Source organism: Capricornis sumatraensis, chromosome 1, assembly GCF_032405125.1.
Source record: "Capricornis sumatraensis isolate serow.1 chromosome 1, serow.2, whole genome shotgun sequence".
Taxonomy (NCBI): Eukaryota; Metazoa; Chordata; class Mammalia; order Artiodactyla; family Bovidae; genus Capricornis; species Capricornis sumatraensis.
In genome coordinates this window covers 19,062,104-19,084,740 of record NC_091069.1, presented here as the reverse complement: position 1 = coordinate 19,084,740, position 22,637 = coordinate 19,062,104, and the positions used below count along the sequence as shown (strand labels likewise).

Genomic DNA, 22,637 nt, shown 5'->3' with positions numbered 1-22,637 from the left:
CTGAGGTTGAAGAACTTAGCACATAAATACAAATAAGTATTCATGCATACTTATCTACAATTCATTCATTCATTCGACAGAAATTTATCAAGTACTATATACCCAGCACTATTCGAGGCTGGGAGACACAGCAGTGAACAAAACAATAAACGATTCTTGTTACCATGGAGTTTACATTGCACTGAGAAGACAAAGATGACAAAACAAGTAAGTGAAATACACAGTATGTTAGGTAGGAGGAAATGGTAAAAAGAAAAACAGAGGCAAAAAAAGAGCAGTAGGATAGACTGACAGCGTTTCATTCGCCCCTCCTGACCAAGAAACCAATACTCCAGTCATGACCCCTGGAGATACTATCTCTACTTGTACTACTATCGTACTTTCCAAAGGCTTCGATCTGTGACAGACTGCCATTTAACAAACTAGCTATTCATTACAGGTAGTTTAAGCAGCACTGCATTAGAGTTAAGCTGTGTCCACCCACAAAACACATCCTGAACCCCTTCACTTCATTCTGGTTCTATCACCACCACGCTAATCCAAGCCACTGCCTCTTGCTCTAAGTATAGAAAAGGCCACCCAGTCTCTCTGCTTCCACTCGTGTCTACCGAGAATCCACTTTCCTCACAGTTGCCTGAACAATCTTGAAAACATAAACCAGATCAGATCATGTCTCTCCATTAAACTCTTTGGTGGCTTACTGTCACACTTAGAGGCAAACTTCTGATGGGTATGGGGTTTTCTCTTGGAGTGATGAATACATCCAGGAAATAGACGTGATGGCTGCACACCCCGTGAATATACTGAAAACCACTGACTTGTATACTTTAAAAAGGTGAATTGTATATAAACTATACTTAAAAAAAAAAAATCCAAACTCCTAACTTGGTTTACAAAGACCTATGTCTGGTTCTGTTTATTATCTCCTTGCCCTCATCTTCCTCCTACTCCTTCAAATTCGCATTCCCATCACATCAGCCTCCTCTGCTCCTGGATCATACAGAGCTTGCAACTGCTTTAGGGCCTGGCACTAGCAACCTCTCTTTACCTGGAATGCTAGTACTTCTGATACTCAACAGCTGGTTTTATTTTCATTCAGAGTGCAGTTTAAATCCCACCTTCTCACTGAGGCCTTCCCTAATAACCCATCTAAAGCAGCCATCTGGTCATTCTCTATCATTATCACACTATTTCAATCTTCTGAACAGCATTCTCTTGTCTGATTTACTTATTTATGTATTTCCTTATCTGTCCTCTCCTATAGTCTTAAACTTTAGGAGAGTAGGGACCTTATCTATATCGTTCACAAATGTATTTCAAGGGTCTGGACCCTAGAGCAACACCTGCAAATAGTAGATATTCAGTGAATATTTGTGGAATGAATATATGTTGGCTGTTTTTACTTATTATAATTGTTAAGTACAGGGTCCTTTAAAGGCTCCTCAAGGGTTATGAATTTATCCTAAGGAGGATGCTGCTGAAGGATTTAACAGAGAAGTGATATACAGGATCAGTTAAGATACATGGGTATTGTGGAAAGGCTAATAATGTAGGCCCTTCAAATCAATGTTCTTTAAATAGTTTATTCAGGGTGTAGCAATAGTAGTTCTCAAACTTTAGCATCCCTTAGAATCCCCAGAGGGCTTATTAAAACAGAGATTGATTACCAGGCCCTGTTCCCAGAGTTTCTGACTCAGAGGGTTAGAATGGGTCCAAGAATTTGCCTTTCTAACAAATTCCCAGAAGCTGCTGATGCTGCTGGTCAGGACCACAAACTTTGAGAACCTGTGACTTAGAGCTCTTTTCCAAGAAAAGCAAGAGAGAGGACCAGTGATAAAAGTCTTTTCTTCTACTCCTTCAAGCAATTAAACCAGGTCTCAAATTTATGTGTCCCACAGAGCACAATAAAAGCCCTCCAGCTAATTAGATCTAATCTTCTTGAAGGCAGTTTACAATTCCCCTTGGAGGGGGAAGCAAGGAAAAAAGGAGGGAGACAGAGGGGTATGGAGAGAGGCAGAAGAAGAGGGGGAGAGAGACAGACAAACGTGTAGGATCTTATCCCATCCCTCCAACCACATAAAATATTCTCCCTGAGAAGAATTTTTGGGCAAATAATTTTCTCTATTATTTATGGGCAACTATTATTTCTTCCTTGTTTGATTTCTACGGGAGTTTTGTTACCCCCTTACAGATTGCCTTGTGTAGAACAGCTAGCCCTTTCATCCAGCTCCAGTGACACGATCCTTCCTGTAAGATCCTTCAGGTTACCAGGAAGAAATGGACAGGAGAGGCACAAGATTCACCTGAGAGGTGGCTAAGTAACCCAGGTGAAGACAGAGACAGAGGGAATGGGGGAAACACGGTTCTCAGAGTTATTTTGGAAGTATAATTGAGAGGACATACTGATTAAACTATATGCAGAGAGAGGAAAGAGTCAAGGACGGGTCTCAGATGCCTGTATGAGATGAAACAGGGTATTTATGAAGAAGGGAATCAGTGGAGGGAGAGATGGACTGAGGAGAAAGATGATGAAGGAGTATCCAGCAGGCAGCTGAATATGTGAATATATGGGTCTGGCCCTCACTAGACAAGTCTGGGCTGGAAATCCAGATCTAGGAGTCGTCATCATACAGATGGTAATTAGAGCCTTGGGGAAGGGTGAGATCACCCAATGAGGGCGGACAGAACAAGATGAGGTTTTAACGTAACAGTAAAATTCACTGAATCATGGACTATCTGCATGTCAAGTTAATCACATCTGAGAAAAGCCTTGTCATTTGGTTGATGTGGCCACATTCAAAGGCATTATTCTCGTTTACTGGAGGCACTTTATTTAATCAAAGGGCCTAGTGCCAATGATGATGATGATGATAAAGAAAACATAAACAGCAATAACTAGAACTGAGCTCTTGTTATGCACCAGGTGCTATGTGCTTTTCATGTAGTACTAAGTATTGAAAGTAGTTTGAACTCTCTGAGGTACTTATTATTAGTAACCTCATTTTACCAATGAGGAAACAGAGGTGGAAAGAAATTAAATAACTTACTCAAGGTCCTATAGGACATAAGTGATAGAACCAGGATTTGAACCCAGGGTTCTGGTTCCAAATCTACGCTCTGAAAATCACCCCACACACTTAGAACACATAATGAGCAAGGAAAAATGAACACATTAATGCTTGTGGTCCATCTTTTATTTAATGAGAAATTCTTACATACCATACCATAATTTATTCATTACCTATAAAACCCTGCAGATAATCTTGAAAACTGTACATGCTGACTATCCACATAACAGGTTCTTCTAATAGCTTTGTTTTCCATTTTAGCTTATAAACACAGACAACCTATCTTTTAGCTCTTAACAACACCAAGGTATGCTTTTCCATAACTACTACTAATATTTGCCATGTGAAGGTCATCTGTTCATCTTCTCTCTTAAAAATGAAAAATACTTAATACTGTACAGGTACTCAAATGTCACTTTTCACCTTCAAAGCATTTTATTCACATTGGATGGTAAATTCTCTAATACCCAATGTAAGATAAATACTATTATTTCTACTATATAAATAAGAAAACCCAGGAGATGAATTCTTAGCCCAGGGAGAATTACATTTCAGAGTAAGAATTCAGACTACCTAATCTTTCCCTTCCTTAATTGAAGCCTCCTGGTAAAATCCAAAATATCCACAGGCTGTCACACAGATAATCAGCAAAAGCATCACCGTAAGAGGCCCAGCTTACCTTAAAAGATCTGAAAGAGTAATTGTCTCTCTCTGCCAAAGTAATGACAGATAGCAGAAGGCTAGCGTCCGTGGTACACTCATCTTCATGATCCCCTTTTCCTTCCGCAGCGAATATTCCACTCCATCAAGAGACCCAGAACAGACAGAGGTCGTTTCTTAAGGGACAAATGGAGATTTTTTTTTTAAGTGTAAGCAACTATTTTGGACAAGAAAAGAAGAAAAACAGCAAAATCCAAAGAGGTATTTTAAGTATCTTAAAATTATCGATAGATTCTTTACACAGAGCAACTTGGCAATAAAGGGCAGTAATGATTTGGAAGAAAACTGGCCAAAACGTTAAGTGCTGGTTCTCTGTGGGAGTGGGGTGCGTGGAGAGTCTCAGGAGCGATCTGTCTTTCCTGGATTTTTTGTAGTGAACGGGAGCAAGTTTTCAAATAAATAAAAGGACAAACAATTACTAAGCGAAGCAAAAATGTGTCATTCCTTTGAGTCACGCCTCAACTCCTGTGTCCCCTTCTCGGACAGGCTCTCCAAACAATAGCTAAGGCAGCACCTCTCCCACTCCCATGCTCCGGCCGTCCTCCCCCGTGGCATTATTTCATCCTGGGTGCATTCCTTCCACAAATACTTGTCCATCTTACTCTGTGCCTCTCTTCCAGGTCTGGGGAAATGACTGTACAGTATCTCATCTCTCCTTAAGTTTACATACTAGTAGTGAGGGACAGTAAATGACCAAAAAAAAAAAAAAACAAAAACCTGACAGACAGTGGTTAAGAGCAACATGGAAAAGAGCAATGTAGGGGCATACAGAGCAATGGGAAGGGAAGAGACCTGTGCTTTTTCACAAGGGTGGTCCCAGAAGCCCTGTGGGGAGGGTGACACCTGAGCAGAGAGCGGGATGAAATCCGAGAGGAAGGCTGAAGCATCTGGGAAGGAACACCGAGTCTATCAGCAGAGTCAACCTGAAGGAACAGCAAGGAAGCCAGTGTGGCTAGAGCACCACGGGTGAGGGGGACAGTGGCAGGAGATGACCAGAGAGAACTGTTAGATGACAAGAAACCAAACTGTTAAAGGGCTTTGTTGGCCATGATCTGTCCTTCAGATTTTCAACTAAGTATAATAAGAGTTTTCCAGAAACTTTTAAACAGAAGAGCAACATAATCTCATTTCTGATTTTTAAAAGGTTACTCTGGCTGCTATGAAGAATGGAATTAGGGGACGGCACACAGGAGACCATGATGCCAGGTCTGCAGCAATGGGTCCTTATCCTGTAGATGGTGATGGGCAGCTGGACCCTGGACATATTCTGAAGGCAGAGTCAGAAAGATATGCTGATGGACTGGATGTGAAGTATGAGAAAACAAGGGGAAACGAGTAGAAGTCTAAGGTTTTGGGGCCTGAGCAACAAGAAGAATGGAGATGTCCCTTACTGAGACAAGGAAGGTGGCAGATCAGGCCTGACCAGAGAAATCAAGATATCAGACCCGCACATGTTAAGTGTAAAACTTTATTAAACATGCAAACGGAAATGCTGAGTAGGCAGCTGAATATAAAATTCTAGAGTTGAGAGGATAGGAATTTTAGAGTTGTTGAATATAGCTGGTGTTTAAAGCCAGGAATGAGGGTAGATGGAAAACCAGGACTAGGAATAACCCTGAGAGACTCCAAGTTTTCTTGGGCAAAAACTCTCCAATTTATCCTTCAAAATCCCCTTTTCTAAATCCTAAAGATCCTTTCTTCATAGCATTTATCAGGAACTGCCCTATTCTTTTTCACATGTGCATTTATTGTCCAGCTCCTCCCAGGACACTCTACGCAGCTTGAAGACAGACAGTATTGTTCACCATGGGATCCACAGAGCTCAGAACAGGCTCCAGGTAGAGAAGGAACCCAATAAATATTTGGTGACCAATGGTCTAGCAGCTCTACTTCAAAGATTTCATCTTAGTGAAATGATTTTTAAAAAATGCAAAGGTTCAGGGTCAAGGAATGTTATGGCAACACTGTTTATAATAAGGAAATAATTTAAAACAACCTAAGTGACTAGAAATTTAATTAACTAACTCCATGCAATGAAAACAGTGCATAACAATTTACACAATGCTTTGTGTAAACACATTGGACGGTTGTCCAGGTACAGCTGTTGGACCAGGTATGTTAGCATCACCTGAGAACATGGTAGGGATGCAAATTATTGAGCTCACCGGCCCTCCATCCCTACCATCCCTCCGATGGATGCTAAAGGCTGATGACTATGGTTTTAAAAGAATATACAGGGACACAGATTTTTATAAAATATCATTTTAAAAACTTCTCTATATATTACATATATAAAAACATGTAGGAACTTCCAGTTAAGATGGCAGATTGAAAACAACACATTAGCTTCTGTTTTGTCCTACTTTAATTATAAAGAAATTTTTAAAATATATATATATAAGAACAAATAACGTGGAAAAAGAGATAACAGCAATAAAATGTTAAAAGCTGAAAAGCAAATGGACAGGTGATTATTGCCTTAGCAGTGCTGAGAAAGCTGGATTCATAGCCAGCAGTAGGGAAGGCAGAATTCAATGTAATTTTCCCTGGGGACCTCTAAGGAAGGCTCAGGAGTTGGTTAAACCAGGTAGGCCTGGAAAATGCATGAGGTAAGACCAACACCAGGAGGACTGCTTGGAAGCCTAATCAAAAAGTTATACACCCAGATTCCTTCCCAAGCTCCATGCAGCCAAATGACTCCTCCTCCCCAGTCTTGCCCGAAAATTAGTTCCCAGGACAGTCGGGGTTATACCCTACAAAAAAAAAAGACTCAGAGATGTTTCTGGAAAATCTGGTCAGCTGAGGGGTAAAAGATTTAAAGATGACAATGCTGGAGGTTTACTGAGAAAATAAACCAGAGCAGAAGTGACAAGACTTACTGTGGGTAGAAAGCTTTCAATCAACTTTTCAATCTCCATTCTTAAACAGGACTAGCCTTCTTAGGCTTGCTAAACACTTGAAGAAACTCTCTAGTATAAAAGGCAAAGAAAGAAAGAAAGTAAAGTCGCTCAGTCGTGTCCAATTCTTTGCGACCCCATGGACTGTAGCCTACTAGGCTCCTCCATCCATGGGATTTTCCAGGCAAGCATACTGGAGTGGGTTGCCATTTCCTTCTCTAGGAGATGTTCCTGACCCAGGGATTGAACCTGGGTCTCCCACATTGTAGGAAGACACTTTACCGTCAAATCTTTAAATCAGTGGGAAATAACATTAATATCCTCAGCAAAATAAGAAAAGATGCTCCACAAATTGAGGGTGTGAACCAAGAAAGAAGATGAAGTGAGATAAAGAAATCAGAAATTTAACCACAGACAGGTGGCAGACTTCTCGGGATGGTGGTAAAGAGATCCCCAAGACAGAGGTCTGGAGATACATCATTCTAGATCAAAGCAGCTCAGAAGTTCCAGGATCTATTATGGAAGACGAAATTGACAGCTAAGGAATTGAGAGATTGTCAGAACTGAGGGGAAGTGTGGAGATACATTAGTAATAGATTATAGATTCATGGATTATAGATTCATAGTTTCACTAAGTTGTATTTGACTCTTCTGTGACCCCATGGACTGTAGCCTGCCAGGCTCCTCTGTCCATGGGGTTCTCCAGGCAACAATAGTGGATTGGATTGCCATTTCCTTCTCGAGGGAATCTTCCCAACCCAGGGATCAAATCTGTGTCTTCTGCACTGGCAGGCAGATTCTTACCACTGAGCCACCTGGGAAGCCCAGATTATAGATTAGTAATAAATAAATAGAAAGCTTGCCTGGAGAATCCATGGACAGAGGAGCCTGGTAGGCTGCAGTCCATGGGGTTGCTAAGAGTCGGACACGAATGAGCGACTTCACTTTCACTTTTTACTTTCATGCACTGGAGAAGGAAATGGCAACCCACTCCAGTATTCTTGCCTGGAGAATCCCAGGGACAGGAAGCCTGGTGGGCTGCTGTCTATGGGGTCACACGGAGTCGGACACGACTGAAGTGACTTAGCAGCAGCAGGAGCAAACAAATTATCAACTCTGGAAAAACCAAAGCATATACAGAAAAAGTAATCATAGTAAGCTATATGACTCAGCTCTGATGGATATTTATATACATTTACAATTTAAGCACCAAAAAACTGACCAAGCAAAAAATTATATTGGAAAGCTAGAGAAGGAGAAATTCATAATTGTGTGTTGGTAACTACATGGCAGGGGGTGGGGAGGGACAGTGAGGGATGAGTGAAAGAGCTAAGGATTCATCATCCATAGTGGGAATTTAATTGCTCGTGTGCAAAACAAGACATCAAGATGTAGTAACAGAAGCATGTGATACAGCGATACAGCGTTTAAAAAAAAGTTGAAAATGAATGCCTCTGGGAAATGGGACATTTGAGGGAGATAGTGGACTGCAATTTATTTTTATTTGTGTAGCAAGTCCTATAAATCAAACTGAATCAACATGCATGTAGAATTTTGATCAAAAAATTTAAAGAATCAAGAAGTAGTTCACATTTTTGGAAAACAAAACTCATGCTTTCTCTCTCTCTATATATATATATGAATAAAAAACCTTCTAGAATGTAGAAGAATACAGTGACAGTGGTTATTTTGGGGTGGTACAATAACTCATGAGTTTACTTTCTTTATGAACATCTGTTGTTATTTTTTTTGTTTGTTTTTTTTTTCAGCCAGGCCACACAGCTTACAGGATCTTAATTCCCTAATGAGGGATTAAACCCGGGCCCCAGCAGTGGAAGGGCCGACTTCTAACCACTGGACTGCCAGGGAATTCCCATGAATATCTGAATTTTATAGTTTTACATTAATAATGAGTTGTTTTAATAGTTACATTTAATAGAAAAATGAAAATAAAGCTCTAAGGATCATCATTTACTAAGAAACAAACATGCAAACAAAAATCCCTAGCACAGGTAAACAATCACGATGTCTTACTAAAAAGGCTCGGATGGCTTCAGAGTCCTGGTTTTCTGAGATTTTTTGAGTCAGGTGGCCTGAGGCACGGAAAAGGAAGCCCCACATGCCATGCTGCCCGATTATCCTAAGACCTAACTTCTTTGGACACAAAATGTAACTTATTTGATAACTGTGTCATTGTGCAGCCCATCAAGAAATGCAGTTATGCTGAAGGAAAAAAAGGAAATGACAAAAAATAAAAAGAAACATGGATATGCTGATAAAAGGAATTTTTAATCTCTGGAGGGTGAGGGGCTTGCAAAGAAGCAGTCCATACTAGAAATGTTTTGCTGAAAATTTTACACAACCACATGTAATGCAGACTTCAGCAATTCCTAACACCAGGAAGTTTGCAGGCTATCTCCCAAACAACTGTAGTAGTACACATCAAGACCTTCACAATCTATAATAAAATTTTTCTCTGTTTTCCATCATGTTTCTTTGTTTTTGTTTCTAAAAGTAATGTAGAAACAACTAAAATCATGAATAAATGCTCTGAGGAGAAAGTCTGAATCTGTAACCTTAAATACACTCCTTATCTATTTTAAATTATGGAATTAAATCAGGAAGTAAGACATACATGGACATGTGTGCGTACACACACACACACACACACACACACACACACACACACACACACACACACACAATATGGTGATCTGATTCGGCCTGCATTAGTCTACGCAGAGAAACTGGGCAGCTTATCTTTGACTCCTGTCTATCTTACCACATGGCTAAGTTCTATTAGTTCTTTGCTACAACTTTTCTCTAATATTCTGAGCCCACGGCTATCTTACTTGAGCTAGCCTCCTTTTTGGATCTACCTATTGCTTGAAAAGTGAAAGTGTTAGTCATTCAGTCATGTCTGACTCTTTACACCCCATGGACTGTAGCCCGCCAGGCTCCTCCGCCCATGGGATTCTCAAGAACAGCTCCTGAAGTGGGGAGAAATTCCCTTCTTCAAGGGATCTTCCCAACCAGCAGAGATGGAACCTTGGTCTTCTGCAGGTAGATTCTTTCCCATCTAAGCCACCCAGGAAGCCCTACTGTTTAGTTCCCTGTAAAAATCACACCTAAAAGCTCATGCAGAAACAAGGTACCTTTTTAAAAACTGCCCTAACATTTCATTCAGTTTACCTTTCTCCTTGCCATATGATTCAACAAATCATTCTTCCTTGCTAGGCTAAGTTCCCTTCCTTGGAATATGAAGAGACAGGACTACATTATTTCTAAGATGCACTGCCAGAGCATTAGTTTGTCATCTTTACCTGAGTGTGATGCTTTGATGACGGGGAAAGGCTTTGGGGTGCGGACATCAGGCTGAGACTCTGCTCCACTTTCAGCAAAAGACAGACAGCTCACGTCACTCAGCAGCTCAGGCTCACTCTCCCAGTCTGAATGGCTTGAATTATCTTCTAATACCTATTTTGTAAAAGAATATAAATTATGATTATATTGGAATTACAACATAATTCATTTCCACAAACTGTAAACAATGCTTGAGCATCACAAACACCAGAGAAGGAACCACTCTAGAGACCTGCAGCCATCTGCCTGGTCCCTGAGACAAAGAGAGCCAGACTTCTGCACGTGCTCCTCAGCAGCTCCGGGCCATGTTTCTCAGATAAGGATGCCAAACAAGCACGAGCAGAGAAACAGGCAGACACAACAGGCCCAGTTCTCTCTGTAACTAACACCTCTCCTATAGCTCTAGCATCAACACCAATAAAAACATCAAGTGTCAATAATGACTCCAGACACACTGAGGCTTGACAATCATACATTATCTCTTACCATGATTTAATTTTTCACAAGTGTATCGTTGAAACAGCGGTCAGAGTGTCCCTTAGAAAGGTCAGCTGGCCAGCTACCTAAAGGCCTCATTAACTGACATGACCTTGGGGAGCTGATTACAGTCAAAAAGCCACACTCTCAGTCATGTAGGCCAGAAACTTGATCTCACTGTGAGGAGAAAAAGCTCATATTAAAGGAACTCACAGAGAATGAGACGGAAAAAATAACCCAGGGACAGGATAATGCTTGTTTCTTCTGTCAAGCACATCCCCTCTGGTAGGTGAGCCCACGAGGGGCCAGGCAACCATTAAGCTGGCCGATACATGGAGATCACTGAGAAAACTGAAGCAATCCTAAGGAAACTCCCACAGCACACGCTCAGCCCTCTGTCAGCCTCTGCGCCCTTCCCTGCTCCCATCTACAACAATGTCTCCCTCTGTGCACTTGACTCCACCTTTCACTGTTGTTCAGTCGCTAAGTCGTGTCCAACTCTCTGCAACCCCATGGATGGCAGCATGCCAAGCTTCCTGGTCCTTCACCATCTCCTGGAGTTTGCTCAGACTCACGTCCATTGAGTCACTGATGCTATCCAACCACTTCATCCTCTGTTGGCCCCTTCTCCTTTTGCTCTCAACCTTTCCCAGCATCAGGGTCCTTCCAATGAATATTCAGAGCTCAGTTCTTGGTCCTCTTCTCTGTCTTTACTCCTCAGGGATGTCATCTGGTCTTGTAGTTTTAAATACCATCTACTATGTATACTGTTTTCAATTCTAATGTGCACTCCCCCATCTCCATATTTTAACATCCCTGAAATCAGGACTATCTTACAGTCAGCGTCATGGCACAATTTAATTTGCAGCATTTTCTTTTTTCTTGGGGGTACTTAAAAATAATGGTGCATCTTACAAACACTGGTATTTTAGATTTGATTATAGTGTGAGCTGACAACTTCCAAATTTCTATCTCCAGTCCAGATCTCTCCCCTGGAACTGAATTGTATCTGAGGACTCCATATTTCCTCCTGGATGTCCAATAGCTGTCTCAAACTTACTGCCTAAAACTGAACTATCATTATTCCTGCTCCATCTGCTATTTGACTTCTCATTCCTGCAATTTCTAAATGTCTCATTTCTTTCACTAAACTCTGCGTGTGGAACCTATGAGACCCTAACCAAACAAGGAAACACTGGGCCAAGTTTCCAAGCTCTTAACAAATGTGTGTCAAACAGAGTCAGAATCCCTTGACAGTCCTAGAGAGTAAGAACCACACATAAAACACGTCAAAGCTTATCAAACTTGCATTTCCCAGCAGTGGAATCCTCCCCTTTTCCAAACAAAATGATCCATGGCACATTTAATAAGCAGTGAAAAGCAAACTGCTAAAAATATAACTGCTTTGATGGATGGGGGTGGGGTGGTAAAGCATCCAGATGACAACTGAGCTGAATCTTGAAATGCCAGGTAAAGTAAGCAGGTGTTCCAAGCAAAAAGAGTAACATCTGTGAAACAGTTTTTAATAGTACAATGATAGAAACTCCTTTAAACTTCTTTTTAGAAACTTAACCACAATTTTCTTTATGTTTCAACTCGTCAATAAGAAGTCAAAATTAATTTCAATGCCTACATCACTGACCCTTTCCTTCTAGACTATAAATGAAACCTCTTCAATGGAACTCCTCTGAAAACCATAATTCAGGTAAGGTGGAACTTCATCTTCATTTCTATCTCTCACCAGATATGTCTTTTGGTCCCACTTGTCAGACATGTGACTTACCGTAGTTTTCCTTCTGCTGGTATGAACTGGGTTTTTACAATATGCCTGCTTGCTCTTCTGAAGGTAGCGCTTCCAAAAATTATGCAAAACTTCATTCTAATGTGGAAGAGAAACAAGAATGCTTCAGGTTATGATGAAAATATACTGGCACATCCAGACCACAGAACCTCTATTCTCTTGTACTTCACATACTGCTTCCATCTAAATGTATTCTTACCTTACTTAAATTTCCTTGAAAGAATTATCATTTCAGTATCAGGTATATGAGAAGCACTGAATATAGTCTTCCTAATCTTAGATTTTAGGCAAGGAAGGAACTAGTTCCTTAAAATCACCTAGTTGAATCCCTTCTTTTTACAAGTTAAATAAATTAAGATCCAGAGAAAGAAAGTCACTTACATGTGACTACACTTCTAGTTAGGAGCAAAGTTGCTATTGCGTTTAGTGACCTACTGACACCCCTTCCTCCTCCCACCCTCTGTCCAAGTGAAAATAAAACAAAACAAAGCAGCTTTTCCATTTATTCATCACCTACTGGGCACAAGGCATCCATAAGCTTTAACACAATCCTGCAAAACAGTTATTAGCTCATATTTTACCACTGAAGACACTGAGTAACATGGCCAAAATGACCCATAAATAGGATCTAGAGTCAGTTCTGACTCTGGAGCCTGGGTTACCATAACACCATTCCTGCAGCATTTAGCTGGTCAGGTCTAAACAGTCATACTTATCAGTTTATTTCAGAGAAACTGTTTTTAGGATAATCTCAATGAAGTAGGTATCAACAGAAAGCTATACAGGTGTAAACCCTACTGAAGCTATTTGGTGGAACTACCTGAAACCATTTATTAAAAACTCTCATATATCGGATACCTATGCCAGGAGAAACCAGATTCACAAACCTGCAGGCTACCAGCAATCTTACCTAAGCAATGACTGTCAAGGTTAAGGCTCACCACTTGGGCTATGCACTGGCCTATGAGTGACTCTGCCTGCCTGCTGCAGACATTCATTGCTTTGAATAGGAAAGGCTGCTTTACCAATCTTTTCTTGGTGACTTCAGTAGCTGATCTTTCTTCCTTCACTTTTTGCTCTTGTTTTCATTTATAAGCATAGTGCTATATAATGTCCTATTCACTCATTCCACATACACATGGAAACTTCTCTCCAACTAAGCTGACTCCAGCAGCATCAGTGTTACCTGGAAACTTGTTAGAAATGCAGATTCTTGGGCCCTACTCCAGACCTGCTTATCAGAAACTCTGGAATGGGGTCAAGCAATCTGTGTTTTAACAAGCCTTCCAAGTTGATTCTGATACACACTCAAGTTTGAAAACCACTGATTTAATGTACCACTGCACAAAGTGCATTTTCTGGAAGTCCTGATGGATGCTACTCCCCCCATCCCACCCACTCACATACACCAGAGGATTTTACTCTCAAATTGTGAATACTGCACATTGCATCCCCTAGGAAATGAAACAGCACATTAACACATAAAAGGCACCAATAAGTGGACCAAGTTATTTGTTTTACTTTAACCTAATGTTTCCTAATTATCTGAAGACTAAAACCTTTCTTACTTTCTTTTGGATGTACTGCTTATTTACAGTATAGTTCCCCTAGAGAACACATTTTGGGGATTGCTGGTCTTGCAAAAGGATTAAAGAAAAATCATCAGAAAAATGATTGTTTCTAATAGGCCAAGTGCTATTACTGATAACCCTACTACTCTTAATTCCACTCTAAGTCTACTGTTCCTCAAACAACAAAATGAAAGGCTAATATCTGAACTCAAATGGACTTACCTTTAACTCTGGGCCTACTCCAAGGCTCTGCAAGGCTTCTGCTTGTTGATAAAGTATGTGCTGAAAACCTTCACACACATACCAATCCCAGCCTTTCTCTAAATGACAAATGACAGACTTCAGACATCTGAGTTTCTTACTTACTAAATGTAATGCTACTGCACAGTTACAATTGTGTTTCACACACTTCAACTGGAATTTTTTCATATCCCTGAGTAGAGTTTCCATTCTTATACTCTCGCTTCCAATCTGGCAAATCTGTACACAAATGCTAAAGTAAATTTAATTTTTCTGAAATATCAATATAAGGGCAGCAAAATGGTTAGTCACCACATTAAAAAAAGAAAACAAGTTTTATAAATGTACTGAACAATGCCCAGCAGAAGCCTAAATTAAAGGATACTCAACACTCAGCCACTGTTTCTCCTCCGACTCCTCTGTTCCAACTCAAACAGAAAGGGAACAATGAGTATTTGGAGAATGAATGAACCAAAGCAAAGAAGGGAAGCTCCAAGATGGCAGGAAAGGGCATACAACAAGAACACACAAAGAAAATGAACTGCTCAACAGCTTTCTCCTTTCATCAGGAAGGTTCCAGGTACGAGTGTGAAACCGAAAGCAAGGAAACTAAGATTTATTGAACTCGGTCCAGTCACCATGTATTTTAAGTATTAATAGGTTATTTTCTTGCAACCTCAAAACAGTCTTAAGAGATTCTGAAGGAATGGACAATGCTACATGTTTAAATAAAACTACCAGTTAAAAGAAAATGCTCAAATCTGTTAAGACTCTTATGTTTTACCCATCCCAGGTTGACAAATACTGCAACTCTGAAAAAATAAGCTTCTGAAGTCTGCTGCTATGACTCCAAGATGCCCTCTTCCCCACAGAAAGTCACAGGGTTCCTGTGCCCCTCCCTAACCTCAGTGTCACAAGGTCTCCCCGCCTCTGCTGCCTAACTCACTTTCTGGAAAGGGTTTTAGTTTGCATAGGAGACTGCAGCCATGAAATTAAAAGACGTTTACTCCTTGGAAGAAAAGTTATGACCAACCTAGATAGCATATTCAAAAGCAGAGACATTACTTTGCCGACTAAGGTCCGGCTAGTCAAGGCTATGGTTTTTCCAGTGGTCATGTATGGATGTGAGAGTTGGACTGTGAAGAAGGCTGAGTGCCGAAGAATTGATGCTTTTGAACTGTGGTGTTGGAGAAGACTCTTGGGAGTCCCTTGGACTGCAAGGAGATCCAACCAGTCCATTCTGAAGGAGATCAACCCTGGGATTTCTTTGGAAGGAATGATGCTAAAGCTGAAGCTCCAGTACTTTGGACATCTCATGCGAAGAGTTGACTCATTGGAAAAGACTGATGCTGGGAGGGATTGGGGGCAGGAGGAGAAGGGGACGACTGAGGATGAGATGGCTGGATGGCATCACGGACTCGATGGACGTGAGTCTGAGTGAACTCCGGGAGATGGTGATGGACAGGGAGGCCTGGTGTGCTGAGATTCATGGGGTCGCTAAGAGTCGGACACGACTGAGCGACTGATCTGAACTGAAAATAAGAAGCCTGCAAAGGTGAGGGAGTTTAAACTCCCTGAGCTATAGCCAGCCACGTGTGCTCTCTCCTTCCTGCACCCTGTTCTGACACACTAATACAGTTGTATCTTAAATTCTGAGTCTGGGTTCCTACTCTCTATAATAAATGGTATTATCCTCTTACTTTACACATGAAGAAAGTAAGGAAAAAGAGGTTGAATATAAGACTCTCAACATTTAATTTGAAACACCTGATGTTCTTTCAGCAATTTAAGCTTAAACTATACAATTTTTACTACCTAGATGCCAAGTCCAAATTGATCAGGTTTTACTCTAGTTAAATTTAATTAAGATTAATCAGGTTTTAGCCTAATAAAAACTGTCACTACTAAAGTTTAAACAGGAACATGAGTTGGCATCTAGGCATTCTCTGTTATTCATCTAAGAACAGCAATGTATTTCATGCAGTTATTTCACAAACATTTATATATATTATATATTTCATGTATGTATCCTTAAAGCTACCTCATGTAGAAGAGTCCGCCATTATCATTAGCCTAATTTCAAACCTGAGCATCTGGCTCTAGGCAATCAGTCACAAAAATAAAAAGCATCAACTAAACTTCACCTTAGATTCTTCTCAATAATGGTTAATTATATGTACTCCCTGGATTAATGAAATAGATTGCCTTTCACAGTACACCCTAGCTGAGGTTATTTTAAAGGAAATTAATTTTCCCTATTATAAAAGGGTGTGTTCAAAATCACTGTGAGAAATGGATTTCTGAAAGCTGAGTATCATATTTAACTTGCCTAACCTGACAACTCCATAGTTGAAACATGCCAGAAAAGAAGCAGTTTTCTTTAAAAGCACAGCAAGTCATGAGAGATTACAGATACAGAATAGAGAAACATACGCCAACAGATACAAAGAAATACACTCCCTTGACTAATAGTATTTTTTGCATAGTAGTTGCACCACTGAAAAATTAAATCATCTACAATAAACAGAATAAAAAATGGGTATGCTTTAAGAAGTTGCTTCCAATTTTACCAAAAATAATTATCAAATTTAATTCGATTTTGGCTTAAAATTCTGGCAACTTCATTAGAATCTATTTAAAATTCCAATTGCACACCCCCAAATTATGAAAATGAAAACATGATTGAAAAATACTAAGCACATATGAAGAAAGAGCTTACCAAGTTTTCGTTTTCTTTTAAGTCCCCGGTTGATGGCTTGTATTTTAGTATTAGGAATAGCCCCAGTGTCTATAACTTCCCTAGATCTCTGCAGGAAACAGAAGCAAACCATTAAAAAGGGCCATACACAGGTAGCTTCACTTCTCCTCGACCGTGTTTCCAAGCATGCCCTGGGGCGTGCAATGAACCAGACCATGGATGCCGGGACCAGTGACCGTAGCATTTTGGGAAAATTAGACAAAGTGGAACACTCTGGTTAGCCTTTATGTTATTTTCTGATTCAGAACTTCTTAGTACCTAAAACTGTGTGGAGAATAGTTATACCAGATAAATGACTGTCAAATGAATAACCTTTTATTTTCAATCAGTTTTTAACTGTTTGACACCTAAAGTCAAATTTATTCACCCTTTTTTCTCCACCCCAAACCACTTTGAAACTAAAATAATTTCTGTATTTATTATAGTTAGCAATGCCTAAGCTACACACAGATTATTTCATTCCACTTTTCTATGTGTTTGAATCATACTCTAAAACAGTTTTATGAAATTATAAAAATACTACTTTCATTCTTAATCAGACCTATAGGATTTTAGAATGACTTATTGATGAGTACAGTTCACCCCAAAGTCTTCAATTCCAAGTGCTCTCAAGGGCTGGGACCTAAGATTCCGGTTCTCTCACAACCAAAATAAGTTAATAAAAGCATCAGCCCTACGTGATGGGGGAAAGGTGAAGATTTTTAACCAACAATGAACACTACCTATGTATTTGTCTAAATCTAGAGATTTGGAATGAAATTTACCTTCAACTTTCATTAAGAATAAAAGAAATGCCTCTAACAACAGGATTTTTGGAATACATTCTCTCTGTATTCCACAGAAACCACATTCAAAGCTGTTCTGGTGGATGGGGTTGGCCACACTGAGAACATAAGACACTTCAGAACACATACCAGAGCAATTACCCAACAAAAAAAGGTAAAACCTATAAAGAGTGGGGGTGGGGGGGATGGCGGAGGAAGGCTTAAAATAAGAATTAGACAAAATGCAAAATAACTAAAAGCTAAAAAAAAGCTAAATACCCAGACTGAAGCTGTAACCACGGAATGGTTTTACTGTGGACTATTTATACAGTTAATTAACACATTCACACAAGATTGGGGGTACTCACCCATATCCCCTTGCCCCTCTCATATACAGACAGTCTCTCATATAAAAGACTAAATGGAAGCTACTGAAATGTATGTTGAGCTCACTGGTGATTGTAGCTTTCACCTTCATCATTTCTACATTTTCTACAGTAAATCTGTTCTTATGATCATATAAATCTGTTAAACTCACACAATCTTCACTTATACCTTTATTAAATACCCACAAAATACTTGCAAGAATGTCTATACATAGATCAGATTTAAGACCTGAAAATATTATTCCTGTATAAAGTCAATCAAGATAACATTCTAATTCCTTTATCAATTCAGAAGGCCTTCCTTCAGATGATGGGTATCTAGAAAATGAAAATTACATACAAGAGTAAGTGGAGGGGCAATGAAAGGAGCAGAAAAACACGGAAAGCTGTACCACAACCTCCACTCTCCATAGGTGTAACCACAGCTCACCGGCCATTTCCCACCAGGTGGATTTAAACATTGGCACACCAAGCCCACACCAGTCACGTCCTTTTCTATCTAAAGAACGTGCCATAAAGCCAAGAGAACCACTGAGGTTATGCAACACACAGCTCTGTCTATCACACGGGAGGCACTGAGATAGGTTCTGGGCCTATAGGAAGATGGTGCCCACCGTCCAGAAGGCTCCACTCTTGACAGGTTATTCCATACAAAGCTGGTACCTTTCAAATGTGGAAATACTGGTATTAGGATCTTTCAGGTTAAAAACTGACTGCAGCAGATTTTATCAGACAGAAATAAACAGAAATACTATCAAAGACAAATAAAAGAAAGCAATTAGTTAATGTATTAATAGTTTAATTTCTCCAAAGAAAGTATATGCTGTCTTCATCTGCTAATGACAGTCCATTATACACATCTTGCTTCACCATGTTTACATTTGCACTGCTGGTACAAAACCAAAAACTGTTAATGCCTCAACAAACATCAAAGCAAAGGACCAAACTGTGCATATTTAAAGTGTATGATCTGATGTGTGTGTATGTATATCCGTGAAACCATCACCACAAACGAAGTAATGAACATATCATCACCCCAACAATTTCATCCAGTGAGTTCACATCTTATGAATACTGTGGGTGAGCAAATGGGAAGCAGAATGAAGAACAATGACTGTCTCAATAATAGTTGCAAGCTAAACTAACCACTTTTCTCAAAAATCCCGGAGGACTACAGGGCAAAGATAATAAACATATCTCCTCTTACTGGCTCTGTAGAGTTTGAGCAAATCCTCTTCCGGAGAGAAAAGTCCTGGTGTGTTTAGCCCACCCAACAGCAGGCTGTCCACCCTCTGGATTATTCGGTTATGTTGTTCTGTCCTGAGGGTTGTGGTGACGAGAAGAGGACCTAGCATTTCCTGTGTGAATGCAGTCCCATTTACCAAGGACCCACAGGACAGGATGTCAGCCTTTGTCCTAAGAGGCAGGTGTGGTAGAATAAAATGAACACTGGAGTCAGAAGCCTCAGGTTCAAATCCTGCCTCAACACTATCTAGCCATGAGACTTTGGCAAACTCACCTGATGAGGCCCACTTGCCCTACCTGTAGACAGGCATAATAGTGTATCTCACACATTGTAAAGAGGAGGAAATGAATGAATGGATAAGAAAACACTCATGATGTGTAAGGCATTGTGCAAAGACATAATGAAAACAATGTATATTTCTAATACTCATGATAGTCCTCTAACATTGTATATTCCAAACCTCCATGCTATCATGGCACATTAAAAACTCTTAAATAAGTACTAACTAATGAAAAGAAATTTATCATCATCCAAGTAGTGCAAGTTTAATTATTTCCCCTTATAAATACACCATACAGTCTGAATCAGGAAAACACTTATATTTATGGCCCAAGATAGTTTCAGAAGCTCATCCTAAATCTAATTCAAAGTCTTTAACCCTTGTGTCAGTACTTGAGGACAACTTATATTCTCGGTATTTGGGCACTGCTTAGTAATAAAAATAGATCAATTTGGCGGTGTGGGGGGGGGGGTACTATGCCATATATTAGGCTAACATTGCAATTTTTAAAGCACAAGCAAATTCATAAATGAGACCTGTTACTTACTTCTGTAACATTGTGGCAAGAAGTGCAATAATATTTGCCTTCATCAGTAAGACCCCAAGAAACAGCGGCACACTGAGAACAGCGCTCTCTGAACTCTCTCTGTGGGAGAAAAGGAACGTCACATTTAACACACTGCACCTAAACCCTGCCATTCTACCTAAAGGTTTCCCTGCAATTTTACTCTATCAGTAAAGAATCACTGAAAATAGAAAACATACCAGAGACTATTATCTACAAACAAGGAGAACAGCAGTTCAGTCTGAGCAGTTTGAAACAGAATTAAACTAAAACACACAGTGTGTGGGAAAGGGAAGAAAAAAGGTGGTAGGGATAAAGTGGGGGGTGGGGGAAGATGAGTAAATAAAACTTGAAAATGCTGTGAGGAAAAAAGATGATGAGATTTAAGTATAGAGAAGACATAAACAGCATACCATTTGGAACTTCCTCCAGGACACTAAGAACACATAACCCAACATAAAGGAACCAGAGTTTTATTACGGTTATTTCAAGTTTCCATTTGTTCATTCAGCAATCCAAGGAGTACCTACTATGTATACACTTAACTAGGTGCTGGAGATGTGACGTTGAGCAAAACAGACAAGAGCCCTACTCATAACTCTACAGGCTCATGGTGAGTTCTAGTTGTTCATTTCATTAACCCAGTATCTACACACCGTTAACCATCATTCAAGAGACATTTATCGAGCACCTACAATGAGAAAAGCCTTCTATCAGCATGATGCTTCTGTATATACATAGACTGGCACTGAATAATCAATTCTCAGCTCTTTGGTGTGTGAAATCTTATTATCATTGATCTAATTACCCAATATTCCTCTAACACCACCAGTTCAGTTCAGTTCAGTTCAGTCCCTCAGTCATGTCTGACTTTGCAACCCCATGGACTGCAGCATGCCAGGCCTCCGTGTCCATCACCAACTCTTGGAGTTTACTCATATTCATGTCCATTGAGTCGGTGATGCCATCCAACCATCTCATCCTCTGTCCTCCACTTCTCCTCCTGCCTTGATCTTTCCCAGCATCAGGGTCTTTTCAAATGAGTCAGTTCTTTGCATCAGGTGGCCAAAGTACTGGAGTTTCAGCTTCAGCATCAGTCCTTCCAATGAATATTCAGGACTGATTTCCTTTAGGATGGACTGGTTGGATCTCCGCACAGTCCAAGGGACTCTCATCAAAGACTGGCAAAACGCACGGCCAATTGATTTCAAAAACAGGTCAAGTTTTCAGGGACCCTATACTGGTAACTAGCGAAATCTTGGCTGTGCCCTCACACCCGAATTTGGCCCTCCCTACGCAAGGCCGAGACGAGGATTCCCAAAGACTAGGTGCTGGGAGATGTGACGTTACTTGGGGCTACAGGGGTTACTTGGGGGGCATTCGGGTTCTAGCCCCAGGCCTCCCTCGCCCAACCTCCAGCATCAAAGGGAACCTGCGGGTGGTCCAGTCTAGAGAAGGTGAGCCACGAGGGCGGCCACCTCACAAAACCCACAAGCTCATCCTCCCCCTAAAACACACCCCCTTCGATCAACACCTCACCCCGTCTCCACTCACAACCTCAGCCAGCCAGGGGCTCCAGCCTGTCTCCCCCACCACGCCGGTACCCGCGGCCCGCCAGCTCCATCCCTTTCTGACCCGCCCCACTTCGAGACCAGAGCGCCTCCACAGCCAGCAGCCGTCCTTCAGCGCCTTCTCCTCAGCCTCACGGCCCTCCCGCCCCGTCGCCTGGTCGCGCGGCAGCCGGACTTCTCACCGTCTCCTCCAGGTCCATAACGGCGCTTCAGCCGCTTCAGCCGCCGGGACCCGTTACCCCGGCAGCGAGCGCAGCTTCCGGGAGCGGCGGGAAGAGCCCTCCGGGCGGAAACCCAGACTCTTGACTCTGGATTTCCGTCTTCTACAGCCGCAGGGAAGCCTCCGCGAGCGATGGGAGGAAGCTCCGCTAATCCGGCATCCCTCCCAGAAAGCATCCCGTTCCTACTCTAGGAACCGGAGCCAATCAGTAAAAAAAAAGGTGGGCGGCGCCTACTGCTGAGCGGATTCAGTCTTTTCCGACAGCCGGTGGGAAATGCGAAAAATGAAATGCAAAAAGGCGAAATGGTTGTCTGAGGAGGCCTTCCTTACAAATAGCTGAGAAAAGAAGACAAGCTAAAGGCAAAGGAGAAAAGGAAAGCTATACCCATCTGAATGCAGAGTTCCAAAGAATAGCAAGGAGACGTAAGAAAGCCTTCCTCAGTGGTCAGTGCAAACAAATCCAGGAAAACAATAGAATGGGAAAGACTAGAGATCTCTGCAAGAAAATTAGAGATACCAAGGGAAATTTTCATGCGAAGATGGACACAATAAAAGACAGAAATAGTATGGAGCTAACAGAAGCAGAAGATATTAAGAAGAGGTGGCAAGAATACACAGAACTATACAAAAAAGATCTTCATGACCCAGATAATCACGATGGTATGATCACTCACCTAGAGCCAGACATCCTGGAATGTGAAGTCAAGTGG

At 40.9% G+C, this 22,637-nt stretch overlaps 1 protein-coding gene across 1 annotated transcript in view; it reads right to left on the bottom strand.

Moving 5' to 3' along the window:
• TAF1B (TATA-box binding protein associated factor, RNA polymerase I subunit B) overlaps window positions 1–21,937 on the bottom strand; it is a 54,804-nt gene extending 32,867 nt beyond the window's left edge. The window contains exons 1-7 of the mRNA XM_068980322.1: window positions 21,890–21,937; window positions 20,119–20,217; window positions 16,857–16,944; window positions 14,120–14,217; window positions 12,309–12,404; window positions 10,009–10,162; window positions 3,748–3,904 (exon numbers count right to left, since the gene is read on the bottom strand). Of these exons, the coding sequence (XP_068836423.1) occupies window positions 3,748–3,904; window positions 10,009–10,162; window positions 12,309–12,404; window positions 14,120–14,217; window positions 16,857–16,944; window positions 20,119–20,217; window positions 21,890–21,907 (710 nt within the window). The 5' untranslated portion in view covers window positions 21,908–21,937. The remainder of the gene's footprint in view (window positions 1–3,747; window positions 3,905–10,008; window positions 10,163–12,308; window positions 12,405–14,119; window positions 14,218–16,856; window positions 16,945–20,118; window positions 20,218–21,889) is intronic.
• Between the last annotated feature and the right edge of the window lie 700 nt (window positions 21,938–22,637).